The following is a 19,967-nucleotide window of genomic DNA, read 5'->3' as shown; positions in this document are numbered from 1 at the left end:
AAAATTATCATCTAGGCTACAGGCAGGCTGAGAGACATGTTCTAGTGCCCTCTGGCGCCTGGTATGGGCCACTGCAGGGGTCTGGCTGCCTTTCACTTTTGAAAAGTGAATGTCGGTTCACCTTCTTATTGGTTTAGTCTAAGCAGTTTACAAAAACGTGGAAAGATTGTATCAATTCAGCCTTGGGCTTTATGACTGTGTGTACTTTGGAAAAAAATACATCCATCATTTGCTATCATAAAAACTAAATTTTCACAGTCTAAATAAATAATAAGATATATTATTTTTTTCTGAAAATAACTTTGTGCATATAGTGTGGCTTCCTGTTTGACAAAGTTAGTATCAAATATAGTTTAGAGGGTATATTTGTCTGTAAATCAGTATTTGTTAATAGTTAGCATTTGATCAGAATTGACTAAAGACTATTACAGGTTAAAATAGAATATTTATACCCAGGTTTCATGTTTCTGATTTAAATTGGAGATTTCCTGCTTCTGATTAAAATTATTAGCTGTGACTTGGCTGATAAATTATTCTGTAGGTAATTAATCTGCTTAGTTTACATTTCTGTAAAAGTAAATTCCATATAAAGCATTTAAAAAGGCTTTGAAGGTACAGAATGGAGAACATAAATTATTTATAAACATTTTTCTTTAAATTACTCGAGTGTCCTTTTAAGAATGGCTGGATAGTTGTTATAGCTAATTAGGTCATGTCACTGTTTCTTGTTAAAACTTCATATTTTTTAAATGTGATTTGCAAAATGTACTTATAATATATTATAAACCATTCAGGAACTATTAGCCAGTCAGACTGCTTGATTGCTGATGCAATCACTCAGGATGGAGTACATCTCATTTTGTGGAACCAGCTCTTTTCTTGGATTGTTTCATTGGAACTTGTGGTAACGTTTTATAGTTATACTAATTGGAGATAAAACATTTTAAAAATCTAATACGTCTTTAGATAATTGTGCTTCAGAAGTTTTGCCCATTTATATTTTCCTTTTGCTGGGAACTTTGTATTATTGAACATCTGTTTCACAGTTTGATTAGATAAATATCCATTTGATTGGACAGTTTCTGTGGCTCAATAACCTAGAAAACTTCGGCCCCTCTACGTGTTACATCTATTATGCAACTACCAGGTTAATTGTGCAATTAATTTAGATTTCCAAAGTAACAGTAAATGCAGGTATTTTGTATTTTTCATCTTTGGAATTTCTTCATGCCTTCTACTAGTTCACTAAGCATCACGTTTCAGTTTCATCTCTGGTTAAGAAGAACTGATAGTGGTCCCTTTGGCCTTTGCTAAGCAAGGAGGTCTCTATAAACACAATTCTGATTTTCTTTTCTCCCCCTGAGAGGTACTAAAAAGCATTGGGTTAGGGAATTTGCCTACTTGTTGCTGGTTGGAATTGCGTGCTTGCATTTTAAATGACCTGTACTGAAAATGGACCTTTGTATTTCCAGTTGAAATTCATTGCAAGTGGGAAGTCTGCTTTTGTTTAATTGGCCTTTTTAAAGCATTGAGAGTGAGCTAGTTGGATCACTTGACTGAGTGTTCTTACTAGTCTTTCCTTGAAAAGAGATGTTTGCTGATGCATTGATCACAACAGGTTTTGTTGGTGCGAACATAATCAGAGGTAGGAGTTGACATTAATTTGTATAGTTCAGACTCTTTTCCAGGAGCAGGTTCACTGTTCAATCACGGTCATCTAACCTACCAAGTTATTTATCCATATTTTGAAAGTCAGCTTCAGTATCCATGTTGAAGAGCCCCCAAACCCATGCACAGTTCTGGTCTTTGCTCCTTTTACTCCTTCTCCACTTTCCTTGTTCTCTACTTCTCCACTTTTACTGTTCTGTTCACATGAATGTGAGAAAGTTCTACTCTTCTGAAACCTGTCAAGTTTCTGGTTGCTCTAATTATTGATTAATAGCTGTAAAGCTGCCCTCTTATATAAATTTTGAGGGTGACAACTTCACAGTAATTGTGGAGTAGTTACAGAGGGAGCTGAAAGAGAGACTTCTTTTTAAGATGCCAAAGACCATTTACAAGGAAAGCTTTAAAAATGAGGCCTGGCATTCTGTGGAATCACAGCAGTAAGGTCCTGTCCATGATCAATGATAATGATAAAGTGGGATTGCTGTATCCTGCAGTAAGTGAAGTAGGAGTTTTGGGGGTTTTTTTCTTTTTGTTTTTTTAGGTGTGTTCCTCCCTAAAGTAGGCCTCAGTCCTACATATTCCTTCAGTTCACTCAGACCATGTAAACGACTACTTCCCAGTGTCTACCCTCCAACTGGTGTGTCGTCAGACATGTCCAGGGGTGCCGTGGAATCTTGGGTGGTGGGCGTGGCTTCTGGGGGTGTGGCTACAGGCAGTGCCGCCACGGTGCCACCACTGTACCTTGTCCGGCCCTGTGTTGATACCTCCTCCCCAGCTCTGCATCTGGCCGCTCGCCACCCCCGTGCTCCGCGGTTGGCTGGTGTGTCGTGGGATTAAAAAGGCAGGATACATTTGCAATGAGATAGAGCAGCGTTCCCCAACCTTTTCCATTTGAGATTTACTATAAGTAGGGTGACCATGTGTCCTGGTTTGGCGAGGACAGTCTCAGATTTTGGAGGTTGGTCCCAATTGGCTGGTGCTAAATAAAACGAGTGACCTCGGTGGAGAGGTAGAGCAGCACAAGCTGTGAAATAGGAAGCCGTAGCAGACAGCAAAATTGCTCTAAAATAGATTCACTTGATTAGTGGAATGACCATTAAAAAGGGGAGATGATTGTTAACACTTGCAAAGTAAAGAACAATAGGTCGTTAATGGGCCATTGACTCCCTTAGCTGCCTGAACAGTAATATCAGAGCTGCACCACCCCACCTCTGCCCCTGCTTCTGCATGCAGCAGTGCTGCTGACTTGGAGGGGGGACACAGGAAGTGTCCCGGATTTCATGTTGTCCCAAATTTCACAATGTTCCATGTAGTCACCCGACCTGTAAAACTTAGACATGGTGATCCTTCTCTATGGGTTACTGCTATTCCAAATGAACACATACTTTAAAATACACACCCACCAAAAAACTCCCACTTCACTATTAACAGGTATACAGACTACAGCAAGGCCAAATTCCTGTCTCAGTTTGGCTGGATCCTAGGTATTCCTGGTATTTTGCAACAGCCACAATAAGCAAAGGTTTGAATCACAGGTGATGACTCAGATTCTTTCCAGCCCTCTGAATATGTTGCTCAATGGATATGATACATTCCATTAAGAAGGGAGGAACAGTCCTAGTTTAAGACTGTGGCTGTTTTGGAGAAGTCATTTGGCATTTTGCTCATCTTAAAGAATCATGTTATATTTCCTACCATCAAGTGGAGCAGGCTTTTGGGTTGGTTTGGAGATGGCCTGGATTCAGAAAGCAGTTAACAGGCCTTTCAAGTTCTGTTGAGGTAGGATTTAGTTTCTGCTTTGGCTGAAGAGAAGAGATTTCTTAGTCTTGATTTCTGAAGCTGTAGCCTAAGATTTTAGAGAGAAACTAGAAGAGATCTGCTTCTGTTCATGCCTTCTATCACTACTTTAGATACTTTCTTTCCTGATTTATCTATCTTGAGTATCAGATGGGTACTGGTCTCAGAACTATAGAGGTATACAGGTGTCAAGGGGCCACTGCATGTCAAGTAGCAGTATGGGGATGATCTTTAGTGCCCAGTTCTTATTAATCTTAAGAGCATTGCATATTGTTCCAGCAGTATAAATGAAAATAAGGCTCATCACATCTTCATTTTTTCCCCTTGGCTTGTCAGTTATACATGAGTTTTACGCAAGATGCACTGGAACTTAACTGGGCCTATAAATTCACAGAGGATAATAATAATGAACTCTTGTTGCTTCTGTGCCTAAGGACTGTCTTTAATTTAAAGGAGGGTGGTGACCTTCCAGGAAGGGGGTGTTTTGAGTATTTTTTTTCCCACTTCCAGGCTGCAGAATGAGATGGTCCCAGTGATACCTGTAATACAAGTCTTCACTGTCTGAGGTGCTGTTTGTCTAGATGTTAGTACTTCACTATGGTGGTAATTGAAAATGCTAGCTTTTCAAGGAAATCTTCACCCTCTGGAATCTCTAGAAATATATACAGTTTTCTCCGAATAACAAAGATGGTGGATATTCCTGAAAGAGTCTGCATTTAATTTTGAGCAGAAGTAATGTGGCTACAAATCATAGCATAACTTGGGAGGATATACTAAATATAATTATAGTAAGTGTATGGTTATTTACTTCACAAATATATATTGGTACATCCATTATTAGTTTTCTTGTGCAATAAGGAAGTAAAATGGTGACACTGGTAGCAATAGGATCAGGTCCTGTAAGTGGTCACCCATTTAACTGTAGAGCTGGTGCTTCAGAGTAGCTGACACAAGCATTTTGATACCATTTGTTTGAGTGACTCTCTGAGCTTGTTTAAACTTGCCTAGTGCTTCTGAAGTGCTGTGAAGGTTTAGTAATACTTTAATGTCTGTAGTAAAATTGAGAGAGAGAAAATGACAGAAGCAGTAGCTTTATTCCATGAAGACTTTGTTTCCAAAACTGTAGGAAGAAAGCTTTCCCTGAAAATCTATGTTCTAAGTAGCTGGGGAGTGATCAGCCAGTTGGATTATTTGACTGCTTACACCAGGGGTGGGCAATTATTTTGAGCGGAGGGCCGCTTACCCAGTTTTGGCAAGCTGTCTAGGGGCTGCATGGGTAGCCCCGCCCCTTGACAGGTGCCCAGCCCCCTGGCCACCATTGTGGGACCAATGTCTTGAGACCAGTGTCTCAGGGCCAGCACCCATGGGACCCAGAGCAGGGTGCAGGCTGGCAGGGGTCTGTAGAGCCGGCCTGGGCTGCACTAGCAGGGAAAGGGGGGAGCTGGCCCGGCTCCATAGAGCCCCTGCCAGCCAGGACCCTGTATCCCTGCTGCCCTGCTCTGGGCCTGCGGGCACTGGCCCCAGGATACTGGTGTGGGCCCCAAGCTCCTGCTTACTCCCAGTGCCCCCCAGCCGTGTGGTATAGGCGGGGGCAGCGTGCAGCCCTGACCCCCTGCTCGCCAGCAGGGAATGAGCTGGTGTAGAGTGCGGGGAGAAGCGGCCCTGCTCCATGGCCAGCGCTCCCTGCTGCAGCCACTTGCAGCTTGTGCAGGGCTGTCCTGAGCAGGCACAGGCAGCCCCATGTAGGCTGTGAGCATGGGGTGCCAGGCACAGGGTGGGAGAGGGGCTGATTCCCCCCCCGCGCTCAGCACCAGCTTGTAACCCGCCCCCGCTGTCAGCCTGGGCCCCGTGCCTGCTCATCAGAGCTGTGCTGTGGCGGCAGCAGCTGCGCCCCCCTGCTTGCTGTGCCAGGAAGTGTTTGCCACCGTTGCCTCTGGGCTCCCTAGTGCGCAAGCTCCAGGTGGGCAGCAGCAGCAGCAAACACTAATGCGGCAAGCAGGGGGCTGCTTTCCTCTGTGCGGAGCAGCTGCTTCTGCCGCAGTGCAGCCCTGATGCGTGAGCCCGGAGCTGGTGCAGGGCTCAGGCTGGAAGCGAGGGCGGGTTACAAGCTGATGCTGAGTGCAAGGTGGAAAAGCGGCCCAGTGCCCCGCACTGCAGCTGCTCGCAGCCCGCGTGGGGCTTCCTGTGTCTACTTAGGACAGCCCCACGCAGGTTGTGAGCAACTGCAGCAGGGAGTGCTGGCCAAGGGGTGGGGGAGGGGCTGCTTTTTCCCCAGGCTCAGCTTTTGCCTGGGGTCCCCCCCCCCTTACCTGAGTTTCCGGCGCAGTGCACTCGCGTGGTCCCAGGCCAGAAGCCCCTCCTGGAGCTTCCGGGGGGGACCCTGCTGTTGCAGGAGCCCGCTGGGCTTCCTCTGGGTCCTACTGTCCCTGGTTTCTATCATTTTTTACAGGAACCAAGGACAGATCAATATTCATTTTTAAAATTTTTTAGGGGCTCTCCGGGCCAGATAAATGGCCTCACGGGCTGGATTCGGCCCTCAGGCCGTATTCCGCCCACCCCTGCCTTACACAATGACTTGATATATAGAAAGTGCATCCTTTTATAGCACCAGGTTTTTTGGATTATTTCATACCAACATAAGGCTTCATTTTTGTATGAGTAGGCCTATCTTTTTTTACATGCCATTACATAAAAATGGGAGCATTAGCACTTACTATTTTGCAAAATTGAACCATAAGGATTTGTTTGATTGTAAACTTTGGATGGAATTCATAGTCAGATCAAATCTTGTGCAAGTAATTGATCAGGTACCCAAAACAAATTGAAAAAAAAAGACTTAAGTCATTGAAACCAGAATGACTCTTGCATAGTAGTAAGACCAGTGAATGGAACCATGCAGGACACTAGGATTCCAGTCTCTGCTCCAACAAGCACTTAAATAATTAAAAAAAAAAGGGGGAAACAGTAGCGACACGAGAGACTGAGTGTACTCCACTCCAGAATATCAGTGAGTAGGGTCATTTAGAGTGCTGTCCTTGGGTAGTGTAAATTCAAATTCTGTTCAGCAGAGAGAATTAAGCTTTCGTTTGCCACAATCTAAGTAAGTGACCTAACCACTTGCACACTGGGCAGAATGTAGGGCACAGCTTCTACCACCACTGTCAGCAGTTTCTATGAAAATATCTCTGAATCCTTTCCTGGAGCTAAAGCTGTTTGACTTTGACTCTTTTGGTCTAAATTCATAGTATGTTTCAGAATGACCAGAATTGTATTTGTTTTCTCCCAGTGAATATCCTATATGCCAGTAACATTTTGTCCAGCATCTTTGTCATATAAAGTACAGTGACTGAATGTAGAAACAGACAGTGACAAGAGAGGTTTGTCAAGTTTATGCCACCATAAAAATTGTTATGGCAGTGCAAAGGCCAAGCAAACAGATGCCCATGTTCTTTGTTATGCCACAAATGCCAAAAATTTGTGCCCCCAACAAAGGCGGTGTTAATTTGTGCTGCTTTATTGTGGCCAATGTCTATTAGCTTCATGGTGGGAAGTTGCAGGTAGCCCAGAGCTGCTCGCACTCTCAAGGGGTGTACAAGGCAGGTTCTCCTGGGGTTTGAGGGGCCCAATCTTGCACACCTTAGGAATTTCTATGCAGCATTGGGTCCCCAAAGCCCTGGGAGCCCTGCTTTCTCTCCTTAGAAAGCCACCTGCCCTGCTTTCTCTGCTTAGAAATGCACCTTTGGGATCTCTGTGGTGCTTCACCGTAAGCAGAGAAAATCAGGGATTTCTCAGGGTTGCATCTCGGTAAGCATGGAAAGCTATCAGGTGTGTTTAGAGTTTCATGGTCCTGATTCTGTGCAGGATTTCCCTGGGTGCAAAGGAGCAGGCCCCTCAGGCCTCAGGAGAACAGATCACCTGATGTCCTCCTGAAGCATCAGCAGGCAACGTGTGTTTTGCCCTATGAAGCAGATCAGCACGTCCTGGCACAGCTGATCTTTTTCATTTGTAGTTAGACTTTGCCTCATAACTGTGTACAGATATTGCTCATAGAGCTGTCTTCTGTATTTTAACACACCGCAATTGTCAGTGGCCATCACTATGGCTTTTACAACCTAGACTTTCTTAAGCATGAAGGACCAAGTGCAGATGTGGTCTGTAAAGGTGGTATATGTTGCTTGTAAGTTTGCAGCTGGGCACACATTGAGGATGAAGGAAATTACAAGTTACATTGATTTAGACCAGTGGAGGCCAATCTTTCTGGCAGGCGTGCCATAAATTAGCCCTCCCCTTCCCCAGGTACCACTCCCTTCCCCATCCCCTTCTGCTGCTGTGCTTTCTGTTTCCAGCCCTATTTGGTGCCTGTACTGTCCCTGGTCTCCTGTGTGCCGCACACGGAGGCTGCCTGTGTCATTTGGGGCACACCTGCCACAGGCTGACCGCCCCTGGTTAATACCACCTGTAAAATGAAATAAATTAACAGATTTGTCTATCTATAAATATGTATATTCTCTATATAGCCTTTTTACTGTTCATATACAGCAATTGTGATTCACCTTGAATAGGCATTTTGCTTTTTTGACTGCCATCAGAAACAGATTTTCAAAAGACCTTTGGCCATCTCGTCTGGGAGATCTATATTTTTCCTGTTGGAGTTTCAGGGATTTTATTGTACTCTTGCAGTCCTATAGAGTCTAATCTTTTTTCATGTTACAGTACAAATTCTGATTCAGCTAGCAGAATTTTATATATGTGTGAAATGAGAATTTGGGAAATGAGGGATGGCTCAAAATGAAGCTATACTCACTAGTATGATGACAGGATACTGATGAGATGAAAAATAAAAAACATAATTTTTGACATATTCGTGTATTATAATTTTACAACTACTCCTTTACCAAGACAGCTAAAAGATCTTCAGTCTAGCCAAAGGAATACAAATAGTTTTGAGAGAGAACAGATGCTAATGTTTTATTTGCCAAATGAATTTAAAAAATGTTGATCCTAATATTTAACATGAAGATTAATGTGTCATGACTAAAGTTTTTAAATCATTCTAGTGTTCAGCATTGTAATGCAGCATAATAAAATAACTTTCAACCCATGTATGCTTTCTTCTTCAGGGAAGCAAAGAAAAAAACTGGAACCAATGGATACCATATTTGTTAAACAGGTTAAAGAAGGTGGACCTGCCTTTGAAGCTGGATTATCCACAGGTGCTGTTCCTTTATAATACGAATAATGATATAAGCAAAGCTATACATTTTTCATAGTTTTCTCTCTAAACTTTACTGCTCACGGCTTCACAATCTCTCACCTCCACGTGCTAGGATTTGCACAAAATACTTTCATTTTCCTCCTGTCACTCATTTCAACCATGGAATTTCATTGACTTTATGGCTTTTCTCTTACTGTCAGAAGTTTATGCTCTTCCTTCATCCTTGCTGATACAGTATTACATAATCTTGCCCACTTTGTTATCCTTTGCCATTATTTCCTCAAATAACTACCTTTCTTTTCTTGTTAGTCCTCTTTTTGCTCCTTCCTTAACTTTGTTTTTTCTTTTGTGCATTCTCAAATACTGCCCCAGTTATCCACACCTCAAACAGTATTGCTACATGTACTCACTGCATGCCCTCCCTTTATAGATTTTTGCATCAAACCTATCATTTCAAGTGATCATTCCTTTCTTCTTTAGATGTCCAATGACCTCTTACTAAAATGGTTGTCCTATATTCAAACAGTTGCATTACTTGTATTGTAGCCTAATGCACTAATCAAGTCTGGGGGCCTTTTGAGGTCCATGCTGTATAAGCACAAAGGGAGATTTAAACAATTTACCATTTAATATAAGTCTAGAGACAAGTGAAGGCCACAAACAAATAGCAGGAATGGGAGATGAAGGACAATAACAGTTGTGAACGGGTATTTATATTGGCTATGTGCAGAACCACTAAATGATTTGTTACTAGTACTTTGTTCTGTTACCACTCGGATCTTTTAAAGTAAATAAATCTGAGCAGCCCCAGTTTGGGTCTAGCCACTTTTTTAGTTGTCTAATATAGTATTTAAGCACTTTTGATAGGGAGCACATCATTGTAAAATGTCATGTGTATTTATTATTCTGTACATAATTTTGTACTTAGCAGTTACTTTAAATTGTCAAGAAAGTGGGGGGGCAGTAAGGTTGGAGCAACTGTACAAACAATGAAAGCACAAATAATGTAGCTTCATTACACTGTAAATATGAATTTCTATCCTTAAAAGGATGGGAAACTCTGTATATTTATAAAAGGAATATCTGTAAACCAAATAGAATACTCCTGACATAGTTGTAGATTTTAGGTTTTCTTTTAATAGCTGTGCACCTATTTGTACCTGAAACAGATAAGTTTAAAAAAAAAAATGAAAACTGAAGGGCATTTAGAAATTTCAAAATAACACAGATTTGAGGCTCTGCAAAAGATCCTAACCCTCCTTCCACCTTTACTCTGGTATAGTGAGATAAAAAAAATATGTTCTAAGGATTGACAACATCATTTGCTGCTGTGCAAACAAAGATGTTTTGCCTTGATAAAGCACCATATACATTGAAGCTATACGAAGAAACTTTGTTAACTTCAGCTTCATTCAGAAAAGGCAATGCTTGCCAAACTGAGGAGAACATCTATATAGAGAATATTTTATTTTCAGACTTCTTTATAAAAAGGCTTTAAACATACAGAATGGAGAGCATAAATAATTTATAAACATTTTTCTTTAAATGACCTGAGTGTCCTTTTAAGAATGTTGCTGGATAGTCATTATATCTAATTGGGTCATGTCACTGTTTCTTGTTAAAACTTCAGATTTTTTAAACATGATTTGCAAGATGCAGCTATATTCATATGTTATAAACCATTCAGTGAACTATCAGTCAGATTGCTTGATTTCTGATACAGTTGCTCAGTATGGAGTATCGCTCTCATTTTGTGGAACCACTTTTCTTGGATTGTTCCATTGCAACTTGTGGTAACGTTTTATAGTTACACTAATTGGAGCTTAAAACATTTTAAAAATCTAATAAACATTTAGATAATTGTGCTTCAGATGTTTTGTCTGTTTATATTGTTCTATCTCAAGGCACTTTGTAGTATTGAACATTTGTTTCACAGTTGATTGGACAATTTCTGTGGTTTAATAACCTGGAAAATTTAGGCTACCTTTACATGTTACATATATTAGGCATCTACAAAGTTAATTGCTTAATTAATTTAGACTGGCTAATAACTAGGGCACTTTAAAAAGATTCAGCAAGCTATAAAGTTATTACTGGAGAATCATAAAATAATAGAAAATTAAGATTGGAAGGGACCTCAGTAGGTCATCTAGTCCAACCACCTGCTTAAAGCAGGACCATCCCCAACTATATTATCCCATCTAGGTCTTTGTCTAGCCAGATCTAGACAACCACAACCTCTCTGGGTAACCTGTTCCAGTGCCTTGCTACCCTCCTCGTGAGAATTTTTGCCCTAATATCCAATCTAAAGTTCCCTTGATGTAACTTGAGACCATTGCTCCTTGTTTTGTCATCTGCCACCACCTGAGAACAGTCTAGCTTCATCCTCTTTGGAACCACTCATCAGATAGTTGAAGGCTGCTATTAAATCCCCTCTAAGTCTTCTCTTTTCCAGACTAAATGAGCCCAGTCCCCTGAGCCTCTCCTCACAAGTCACATACCCCAGTCCCCTAAACATTTTCATTGCCTGCCTCTGGACTTCAATTTGTCTATGTTATTTCTGTAGTGGAGGGCCCAAGACTGGACACAGTACTCCAGATGTGGCCTCACCAGTGTAGAATACAGGGGAATAATTACGTCTGTTGATCTGCTGGGAACACTCCTACTGATGCAGCCATGTATGCTGTTAGCTATCTTTGCAACAAGGGCAAACTGTTGGCTCATCTTCAGCTTATTGTCCACTGTAACCCCCAGGTCCTTTTTTGTAGATCTGCTGCTTAGCCAGCCTTTACTGATACATGGGATTGTTCCATCCTAAGTGCAGTTTTGCACTTGTCCTTATTGAACCTCAAGAGATTTCTTTTGGTCCAGTCTTCCAATCTGTCTAAGTCTGTCTGAATCCTAGCCTTACCCTCTAGCGTATCTCCTCCCAGCTTGGTGTCATCTGCAAACTTTCTGAGGGTGCACTCCATCCCATCATCCAGATAGTTGATAGAGATACTGAACAAAACCCACCCCAGTGCTGTTTCCTGGGGCACTCCATTTGATGCTAGCTGACATGAAGCGAAGCATTGATTGCTTCGCTTTGATCCTGATGATCCAGCCAGTTTTCTCTCCATCTTAGTCTATTCATCCAACTGATGCTTCCTTATCTTGCTTGCAAGAGGGCTGTAGGAGACCATATCAAAAGCCTTGCTGAAGTCGAGGTATGTCACGTCCACTGCTCTTCCAGCATCCACAGAGCCCATTATCGCATCAAAAGGCAACAGGTTGGTCAGGCATGACTTGCCTTTGGTAACTCCATGCTGACTGTTCCTAATAACCTTTTCCAACTGTTTAGAAATGGATTTCTTGAGGACCTGCTCCATGATTTTTTAGAGGCTGAGGTGAGGTTAACAGGTCTGTAGTTCCCCAAATCCTCCTTCCCTTTCTTAAAGATGGGCACTATATCTGCCCTTCTCTAATCATCTAGGACCTCTCCCAGTTGCCATGAAATTTCAAGGATAATGGCCAGCGGCTCTGCAGTCACATCTACCAACTCTCTTTAACACCCTTGGGTGCATCGTGGCTAGCCTTATGGATTTGTATATGTCCAGCTTTTCTAAATAGTCCCTGACCTGTTCTTTCACCACTTACAGCTCCTGACCTACTCCCCAAACTGCTGCCCAGTGCAGTAGTCTGGGAGCTGACCCCGCCTGTGAAGACTGAGGTGAAAAAGGCATTGATTATTTCAGCCTTTTCTGCATCATCTGTCACTAGGTTGCCTTGTCCATTCATGAAGGGACCCACGTTTTCCCTGATCTTTCTCTTGTTGCTGACATATTTGTAGAATCCCTTCTTGTTGTCCTTCATGACCCTTGCTAACTAGAACTCCAGTTGTGCTTTGGCCGTCCTGACTTCATCCCTGCATGCCCAAGCAATGCTCTTACACTCCTCCCTAGGTGTTTATCCAAGTTTCCACTACTTGTAAGCTTGCTTTTTGTGTTTGAGCTCACTGGAGAGTTCCCTGATAAGCCAAGCTTATCTTCTGCCTTACTTGCTAATCTTCACATTGGGATGGCTTGTTCATGTGCCCTCAGTAAAGTTTCTTTAAAATACAGTCAGATCTCTCAGACATCTTTCCCCTTCAGACTGGCCTCCCAGAGGATCCTGCCCATCAGTTCCCTAAGAGAGTTGAAGTCTGCTTTTCTGAAGTCCAGGGTCCTTACTCTGCTCTTCTTTTTCCTTCCTTTCCTCAGGATCCTGAACTCAATCATCTTGTGGTTGCTACTGCCCAAGTTACTGTCCACTTCTACATTCTCCACAAATTCTTCCCTGTTTGTCAACAGCAGGTCAAGAAGAACATGGCCCCACATTGGGCTGTCCAAGACTTGCACCAGGAAATTGTTCCCAACACTCTCCAAAAACTTCCTGTATTGCCTGTGCGCTGCTGTATTGCCCTTCCAGCAGAGGTCAGGGCAATTGAAGTCCCCCATGAGAACCAGGGCCTGTGATTGGGGAAACTTCTGCTAGCCGTTTGAAGGAAGCCTGATCCCCCTCATTCTCCTGGTCTGGTGGTCTGTGGCTGACGCCCACCACATCATCACCCTTGTTGCAGTATGAGCAATCGTACTGCTCTTTTACATAAATCACAGCTATTCCTCTTCTCCCTTGCTTGTCCTTCCTGAACTGTTTATACCCATCTATGACAGTACTCCAGTCATGCAAGCTTATCCCACCAAGTCTCTGTGATTCCAGTCATATCATAGTTATGAGATGGTGAGAGGGCTTCCAGTTTTTTGCTTGTTTCCCAGGCTGTCTATGCATCATGTACAGACAGCTGAGGTAACTAGCCAATTGCCTTACTTTCTCAGGAAGAATGAGCAGACCTCCCCTGTTGCCCCCTTCCTGCTTGTATTTCCTCCAGGTTACCTGCTTCCCCACTTACTTCAGGGTTTTGGTCTCCAAACCTAGTTTAAAGCCCTCCTCCCTAAGTTAGTGAGCCTGTCTGCGAAGATGCTGTTCCTCGTGTTCATGAGATGGATCCTGTCTCTTCCTTAGCAATCATTCTTGGAACAGCATCCTGTGGTCGAAGAAGCCAAAGCCCTGCTGGCGACATCATCTGTGCAGCCATGCATTGATCTGAAGGATGTCTGCTCCTAACAAGGTCCTTCCCCTTGACTGGAAGGATTGGGGAGAACAGCGCCTGAGCCCTATTCCCATCACTCTAGCACCAGAGCTCTGTAATCACTGTTGATCTGTTCATGGTCACCTCTGGCAGTGTTATTGGTGCCCACATGGATGAGCACCATGAGGTAGTAGTCAGAGGGCCAAATGAGCCTCAATAATCCTTTTGTGACATCTCGGATCTGGGCTTCAAATGCAGAAGAAAGGTGTGTAATAACTTTATAGGTGGTGTCTATTCAGTTTTAATTTTTGCTTGTAGCCTGTGCCCACAAAGCTGGAGACTACAGCTTTTCCATTCATCCAGCTGTGAGGGTGCATCATGCACTCCACCATGGGGAGACTGCAGCTCCTGTGATCCCCCAGCTCCAGGGGTGCGTGGGTCACCCTAACAGCTGGGAGATTGCACCAGCTGGTCTCCCAGCTGTGGGAATTTGCTTCTTCCTGGTGCAGCGTGGATTGGGTTCCCTCTGCACCATCAATAAAGCATGATGGAATGTAATTGACAGTCCCACAATCATGCCTCCTGCCATGTATGCCTGGCATGGCAGGAGCTGAGACTGTGTGGATCATGCATTAGGCCCTTTCTTGCATTTCTTTACCTACCTGCAGAGAGGGCCCCTGAATGCAACAGATTTGGGATACTTTTGTAAACTTGTAAAATACAACCAACTTTGTGGAAAAGTGAAAGCAAGTGCATTTTGACTTGAGTATTAATCAAAATGGCATGGAATTAGCCCATTGCACTATCATTAATGTATTGATACTTTGAGCCATGAAGATGTAGAAACAGCATAAGTTTGATGCCAAGGACTTTTACCTCAGGAGAGAATTGAAGCAACTTATCACTGTCTCTAGGAGAAGAGAAAATTTTCCTTATCTGTTAACTGGAAAAGAGAGAGTATTCCAACTGAGATGTGAATCAAAATCGCTTTCAAGTCCCAAAATAAGATTATTTGGGACCTTAGATTTAGATTGAAAATTGTATGCAAAAAAAAAAAAAAAAAAGCGCCTATACTCATTACAGAAGTACATGCCTCGAAAGTTCCTTTTTGGAGATCGGACTTTCAAGCTAACATCTGATATTGTTACACCTGTTTATGTTCAAACAGGTATTTGTTGTGGTGTTGTTTCATTGTTTTTTGTTTTCAAAGCAAGCAAAAAATTGCTGTGGCATATCCCAGGGAGATAATACAGCATTGTCTTTTTTTTCCCTGTAGGTGACAGAATTATAAAGGTCAATGGAGAAAGTGTTATAGGAAAGACATATTCTCAAGTAATTGGTTTAATTCAGAACAGGTAAGACTTTTTTTTATTTTTTGAGTGCCAAATTAATGTATTTGAAGCAAGGAGGGAATGACTATTACATGGTTCTACCAAAGTATGTCAGTCTGTGTACATGAATTGTATGTGGGTGGATGTGAAAGTTTTACATGTATTATGTGTCTGTTCATGCCTTCTATTAACAATCACATTTTACATAACCACTTCAGACAAGTATCTTGTCTTAAAATATTGGGCTTCTCTTAGTGACTCATTGCAAATTAGTGTTTAAATCATATTTGAATGGAAAAAAAATCTCTTCACAGTCTGTATATAGTAAGAAACAGAGATATGGCTCGATATTTTGCATTGACCGTGCAAAAATCCTTTCCTCTCGCCCCCTGCAACAACTATACGAACAAGAGTTTTGTCAGTATATCACTCGATGTATCAGTTATCACTTAGGATATCAGTATATCACTCAAGATGCCAGTTCCACAATTTGGAATGTCACCTCTTGCTTATAGTTGGTAATGGAAAATAAACCACAGAATAATTCATGCATGAAAAAGAACTAAGTACACATTATTCCTTCCAGAAGAAGGCATTGCTTTCACGAAGAATACATTTCTTAGAGTCCTGACTTTTTTATTAAAGCTGAAATTCGCCTGGGACATCTTTGCCCAGGATTTGGAGGCCTCCCCCATTCATGTGAACCCACTGCTATATTTGCTTATTGCAACTGCTGTAACATGTAGCCAGAGGGCTTCTGTTTCTTTAAGAGGAAGAGTAGCCATCTGGGATGGCTGGCAGCTAGAAGACGGGCTGCCAGGAAACAGGCAGACCTGTAGCTGCTCAGACAGAGGCTACCCCTGGGCGAGTAACCCTCCTAGGAAATAGTGGCAAAGTAGCAAGCTGCACTGGGGCAGGTGTCTAGGCAGCCCAGGGGTCAAAGGCTGCAGGGAGCTGAGCTAAACCACAGCGGGGATATCAGAGCAGTCATCAGGCCAAGAGTGGAAAGCCCTGTGGGTGACTGGAGAGTCACCTGACGGGAAGGGGCAGGGCTTAAGAGGAACAGAGGGCTTGTAGGGAGCGAAGACCTAGGATGAAGAGGGTTTTGTTATACAGCCAATGGGAGTTTTAGTTGGAGCCGGGGGCTCATATATTTTGGTGCTAGCTAATGAATCTGTGAATCCATGGACTGGGTTGTGACTTTCAGGGGAAGAGGTCATGGTGCTGCCAGAGGGGCACGCAACTGTTTTGAACCCTGCCAGGGGTCTTGCTCAGGGCGCTAAAAGGTGCCAACCAGGGCCCATGGGCTTGAAGCACAAGAGGGACAAGAAGCCTGAGAGGTTGAGAAGCAGAGCCTGGGCGTGAAGTGCAAGAAGGGTGAGAAGCATGAAAGGACTGGATTGGGGCTGGTCTGGCGCAGTGGGCCTAGGCTAAGGGAACCAGTGAGAGGAAAGGGGTGGAGGCCATAAAGGCCTAGGCCCCAACAAGGGCGTAGAGGCCTGAGGTGGCCTGATCTTCAATAGGTGCAAAGGGAGGTCATGACTGACCACAAGATGAATATGAGTCACCAATGTGATGTCGCAGCTGGGAAAGCAAACCAAACTCTGGCTTGTATCCGTAGATGCTTCTCAAGTAAATCTCAGAATGTCATCCTCTTGCTGTACTCGGCCTTGGAGAGGCCGCAGCTGGAGTACTACATCCAGTTTTGGGCTCTGCAAGTCAAGAAGGATGTGGAGAAGCTTGAGAGAGCCCAGAGGAGAGCCACGTGCATGGTCAGAGGGCAGGAGAATAGGCCTTATGATGAGAGACTGAGAGCCATGGGACTCTTCAGCGCAGGCTCAGAGGGGACCTGGTGGCTGCCTATAAGTACATCAGGAGTGTACATCAGGATCTGCGGGAACATCTGTTTACCAGAGTGCCCCAAGGGATGACAAGGTCCAATGGTCACAAACTCCTCCAAGACCGTTTTAGGCTGGACATAAAGAAAAACTTCTTTACTGTCTGAGCCCCCAAGGCCTGGAATAGGCTCCCTCCAGAGGTGGTGCAAGCACCTACTCTGGACTACTTTAAGAAGTGTTTGGCCGTTTATTTTCCTGGGATCCTCTGACCCTAGCTGACTTCCTGCCTTTGGGGCAGGGCGCTGGACTCGATGATCTCCCAAGGTCCCTTCCAGCCCTAATGTCTGAAATCTATGAAATGTCTTTTCCAACCCCAATGATTAGTTGACCAGTTTCCCAAGTCTGTTATGTTTTTTGACTGGTTTGTTTTTCTGGTTTGACAGCAATGCCTTTGGGTTTAGTAACTGTAATGCAATGACCCAGATTTGACATGGGACACACCAGCCAAGAACTAGTATTTCTTTTGTTGTGAAACAAAATTCATTTTGAATAACTAATGTCGTTTTAGTTGATGTTTTCATGATTGGTTTAAAAGCACAGTAGTGTGGTGGAGATGTCTGCATTGCTACTATATGTAGCCTACTCTTGGATTAAATGACAGTGTCCAGCTGGTCCAGTGCTACATATTTGTAAGGCTGAAGTTTTTAATTTTTTATTCACAGTTTGCTACTTTGAGTTTTGTGTAAGAAGCTCTAAAGAGGTCTTGGTAATTTGTAACTTCCTGAATTAAATGTTGTTTCCATTGTGGGGTTTGTTTGTTTTTTGCAAGATTGTTCAGAATGTCATAGGTAGCATAGTTGTACTCATGAGGGGAAAGTTGCTCTTTACATAACCACTTTTGTCTGTTTACCAGCTAAGCTGTAATGATAGATGTTCTGCGTTTCTGCCTGGAAGACGGTCAGATTATTTAGTTCAGAGGTTAAACAAAATTATTATTTTTTTAAAGTTGCATTTGCATGTGAATGCAAAATAAAAAATTGGCTAGTGTAATTATGGTGTGTGCCCCTAACTTCCTTGTCCCAACTCCCTGAATAAAAGAGGCTTTATTCAATAAACAGCATTACATTGTGTGCTGAAGTGTTGAAGAAGGATTTTACCACTTGTGAATTCTACTGAATCTTTATGCATTATAACAACATACCTCCTAATGTTTAACATATTACATGTACATGTGAACCTTAGTAAGTGAAATTCAGAATGTAAAGAGGAAAAGAATGAGTTTATTGGCAATACTGTGATTGAAACTTGATGGTGATTTACCCCATGTGAAGCTTCACTGAATTTTAACTTTTACACTCTGAATGCTTGAACAGTTCTGACCTGAGGAAACAACTAGACTGCATCTTAATCAGTGTTGTTCTCCCTATATTAACACAGAAGAAAAGCTCCTTTTCAAATTGTGAATAATCTATTCTGTTGTGTTTCAGTGACTGCATATTGGAACTTAGTGTTATGCCAAAAGATGAAGACATCCTCCAATTGGTATGTTGTGTTTCTGAAATTCGAAATTAATATATGCTGGTGTAGAAGCACATTGTTTTACTGAGAAAAAGGTTTTGAATGTATACTGTTTTGATCAGCTGTTTGGATTTTGTATCCCTGAAGAGAACTGAGTATGAATTTGGAGGTAAGGAGGAGGCAGACAAGGTTCCTTGGGTGAATTTGATATCTTTTATTAGACCAGGTAAGGTAAGGTAGAGGTAAGAAGGAAGCGCTGTTGATTGTATGGGTCAGCTTTTCCAGTACATGAGGCTCAGTGTGAGAGAAAACATGAGGCTCTTTAAGGGGGAAGCTGACAGGAAGGCAGTTAAGATTGAGACCATCAGGGTAAAAGTTGCAGTCTGTATAGTGATTAGCTGCATCCCATAAGGTTAGATAGACACTGCAGGACCTTAAAGGTATTTTTCTGGAGAAGGAAAAAAGGGGCCCAGTGAGGGACTCATAAGAGGTCATTGATTAGCCAAGATAATGACCTTAGCAACAGCATGTTGAATACACTTGGTAGAAAAAAGGTCATAATACTCAAGACCACAAAAGAGGAATCAAAAACTGGACTACTGATGACTGCTGGGATAAGAGTATGAGCAAGTGTCTGTGTAATATGTGCCTGTAGATCTTTAATAAATTCATTTCCTGGAAACAGACCTTCAAAATCCAGTCATCAAGAACAATTAGGAAGTATTTTCAATGCAAGTGCTATCAATTTCTGTGATGTCTGCTTTGCTTATTAAAAAAGGAACTAAGGGTATATTCCTGGTTTGGCTGAAGTCAGTAGAAGGACTCCCATTTACTAAAGCTGGGTAAATTTACTAAAATTTTTCTTTAATAGATTATGAGATGAAAAATGTTTAAAAAAAAAAAAAAAAGCAGCAGCATTTTTTAAATAGACAAGTCCCCCAAAATTTCCATTTCGTTCAGTCAAAATGAATCGTTTTGATATTTTTGAAGTACTTAATTTCAGTGTTGACCTTTTTAATTTTGTTGAAGTAATAATTTGTTTAAATTTAAAAAAAAGAAAAAGTGAAATTTTGTTTAAAAACATTGAAACAGGGTTCTGACAATTTTATGAACATTAAGCTTGTTGGCAGTTTTAAACTGAGGGTATTTTTTTTTTAGCATTGTATAGGGAATTTTACCCTGTGACCATGTCTTTAAAAAGTATCTAATGAAATCTTGTCAAAAAAGCCTGAAAACAAAGACTATATACAAAAAGCATTAAAGGTTGCATGACTCAGACCTAAAGGTTGAGGAAGTAAGTGTTGATACGCTTTTGTAATCTCATTTTCGACCTCCTTGATTAAATGTTGCACTATGAACTGCTTTTTACACAGTATACTATAACAGCTGAAGAACTATGGAAAGTTGCTAGTGTACGCAGGCCATGTAAATTTGGAGCTAAATTAGTTTCAAGGATAAATATGCCATCTTCTGTGCTTGAGGGAAGGTTATGC

At 42.2% G+C, this 19,967-nt stretch overlaps 1 protein-coding gene across 5 annotated transcripts in view; it reads left to right on the top strand.

Annotated features, from left to right (window-relative positions):
• The window catches only part of ARHGAP21 (Rho GTPase activating protein 21), a 173,611-nt gene that overhangs the window by 100,345 nt on the left and 53,299 nt on the right, over positions 1–19,967 (top strand). For all 5 annotated transcript variants that reach the window (XM_059729087.1, XM_059729085.1, XM_059729086.1 and 2 more), the window contains exons 4-6: positions 8,586–8,678; positions 15,064–15,142; positions 18,444–18,498. In XM_059729087.1, the coding sequence (XP_059585070.1) occupies positions 8,586–8,678; positions 15,064–15,142; positions 18,444–18,498 (227 nt within the window). The remainder of the gene's footprint in view (positions 1–8,585; positions 8,679–15,063; positions 15,143–18,443; positions 18,499–19,967) is intronic.

Source organism: Alligator mississippiensis, chromosome 5 (assembly GCF_030867095.1).
Source record: "Alligator mississippiensis isolate rAllMis1 chromosome 5, rAllMis1, whole genome shotgun sequence".
Taxonomy (NCBI): Eukaryota; Metazoa; Chordata; order Crocodylia; family Alligatoridae; genus Alligator; species Alligator mississippiensis.
The sequence above is the reverse complement of the archived record's forward strand: the minus strand, read 5'-3'. Positions and strand labels throughout refer to the sequence as shown.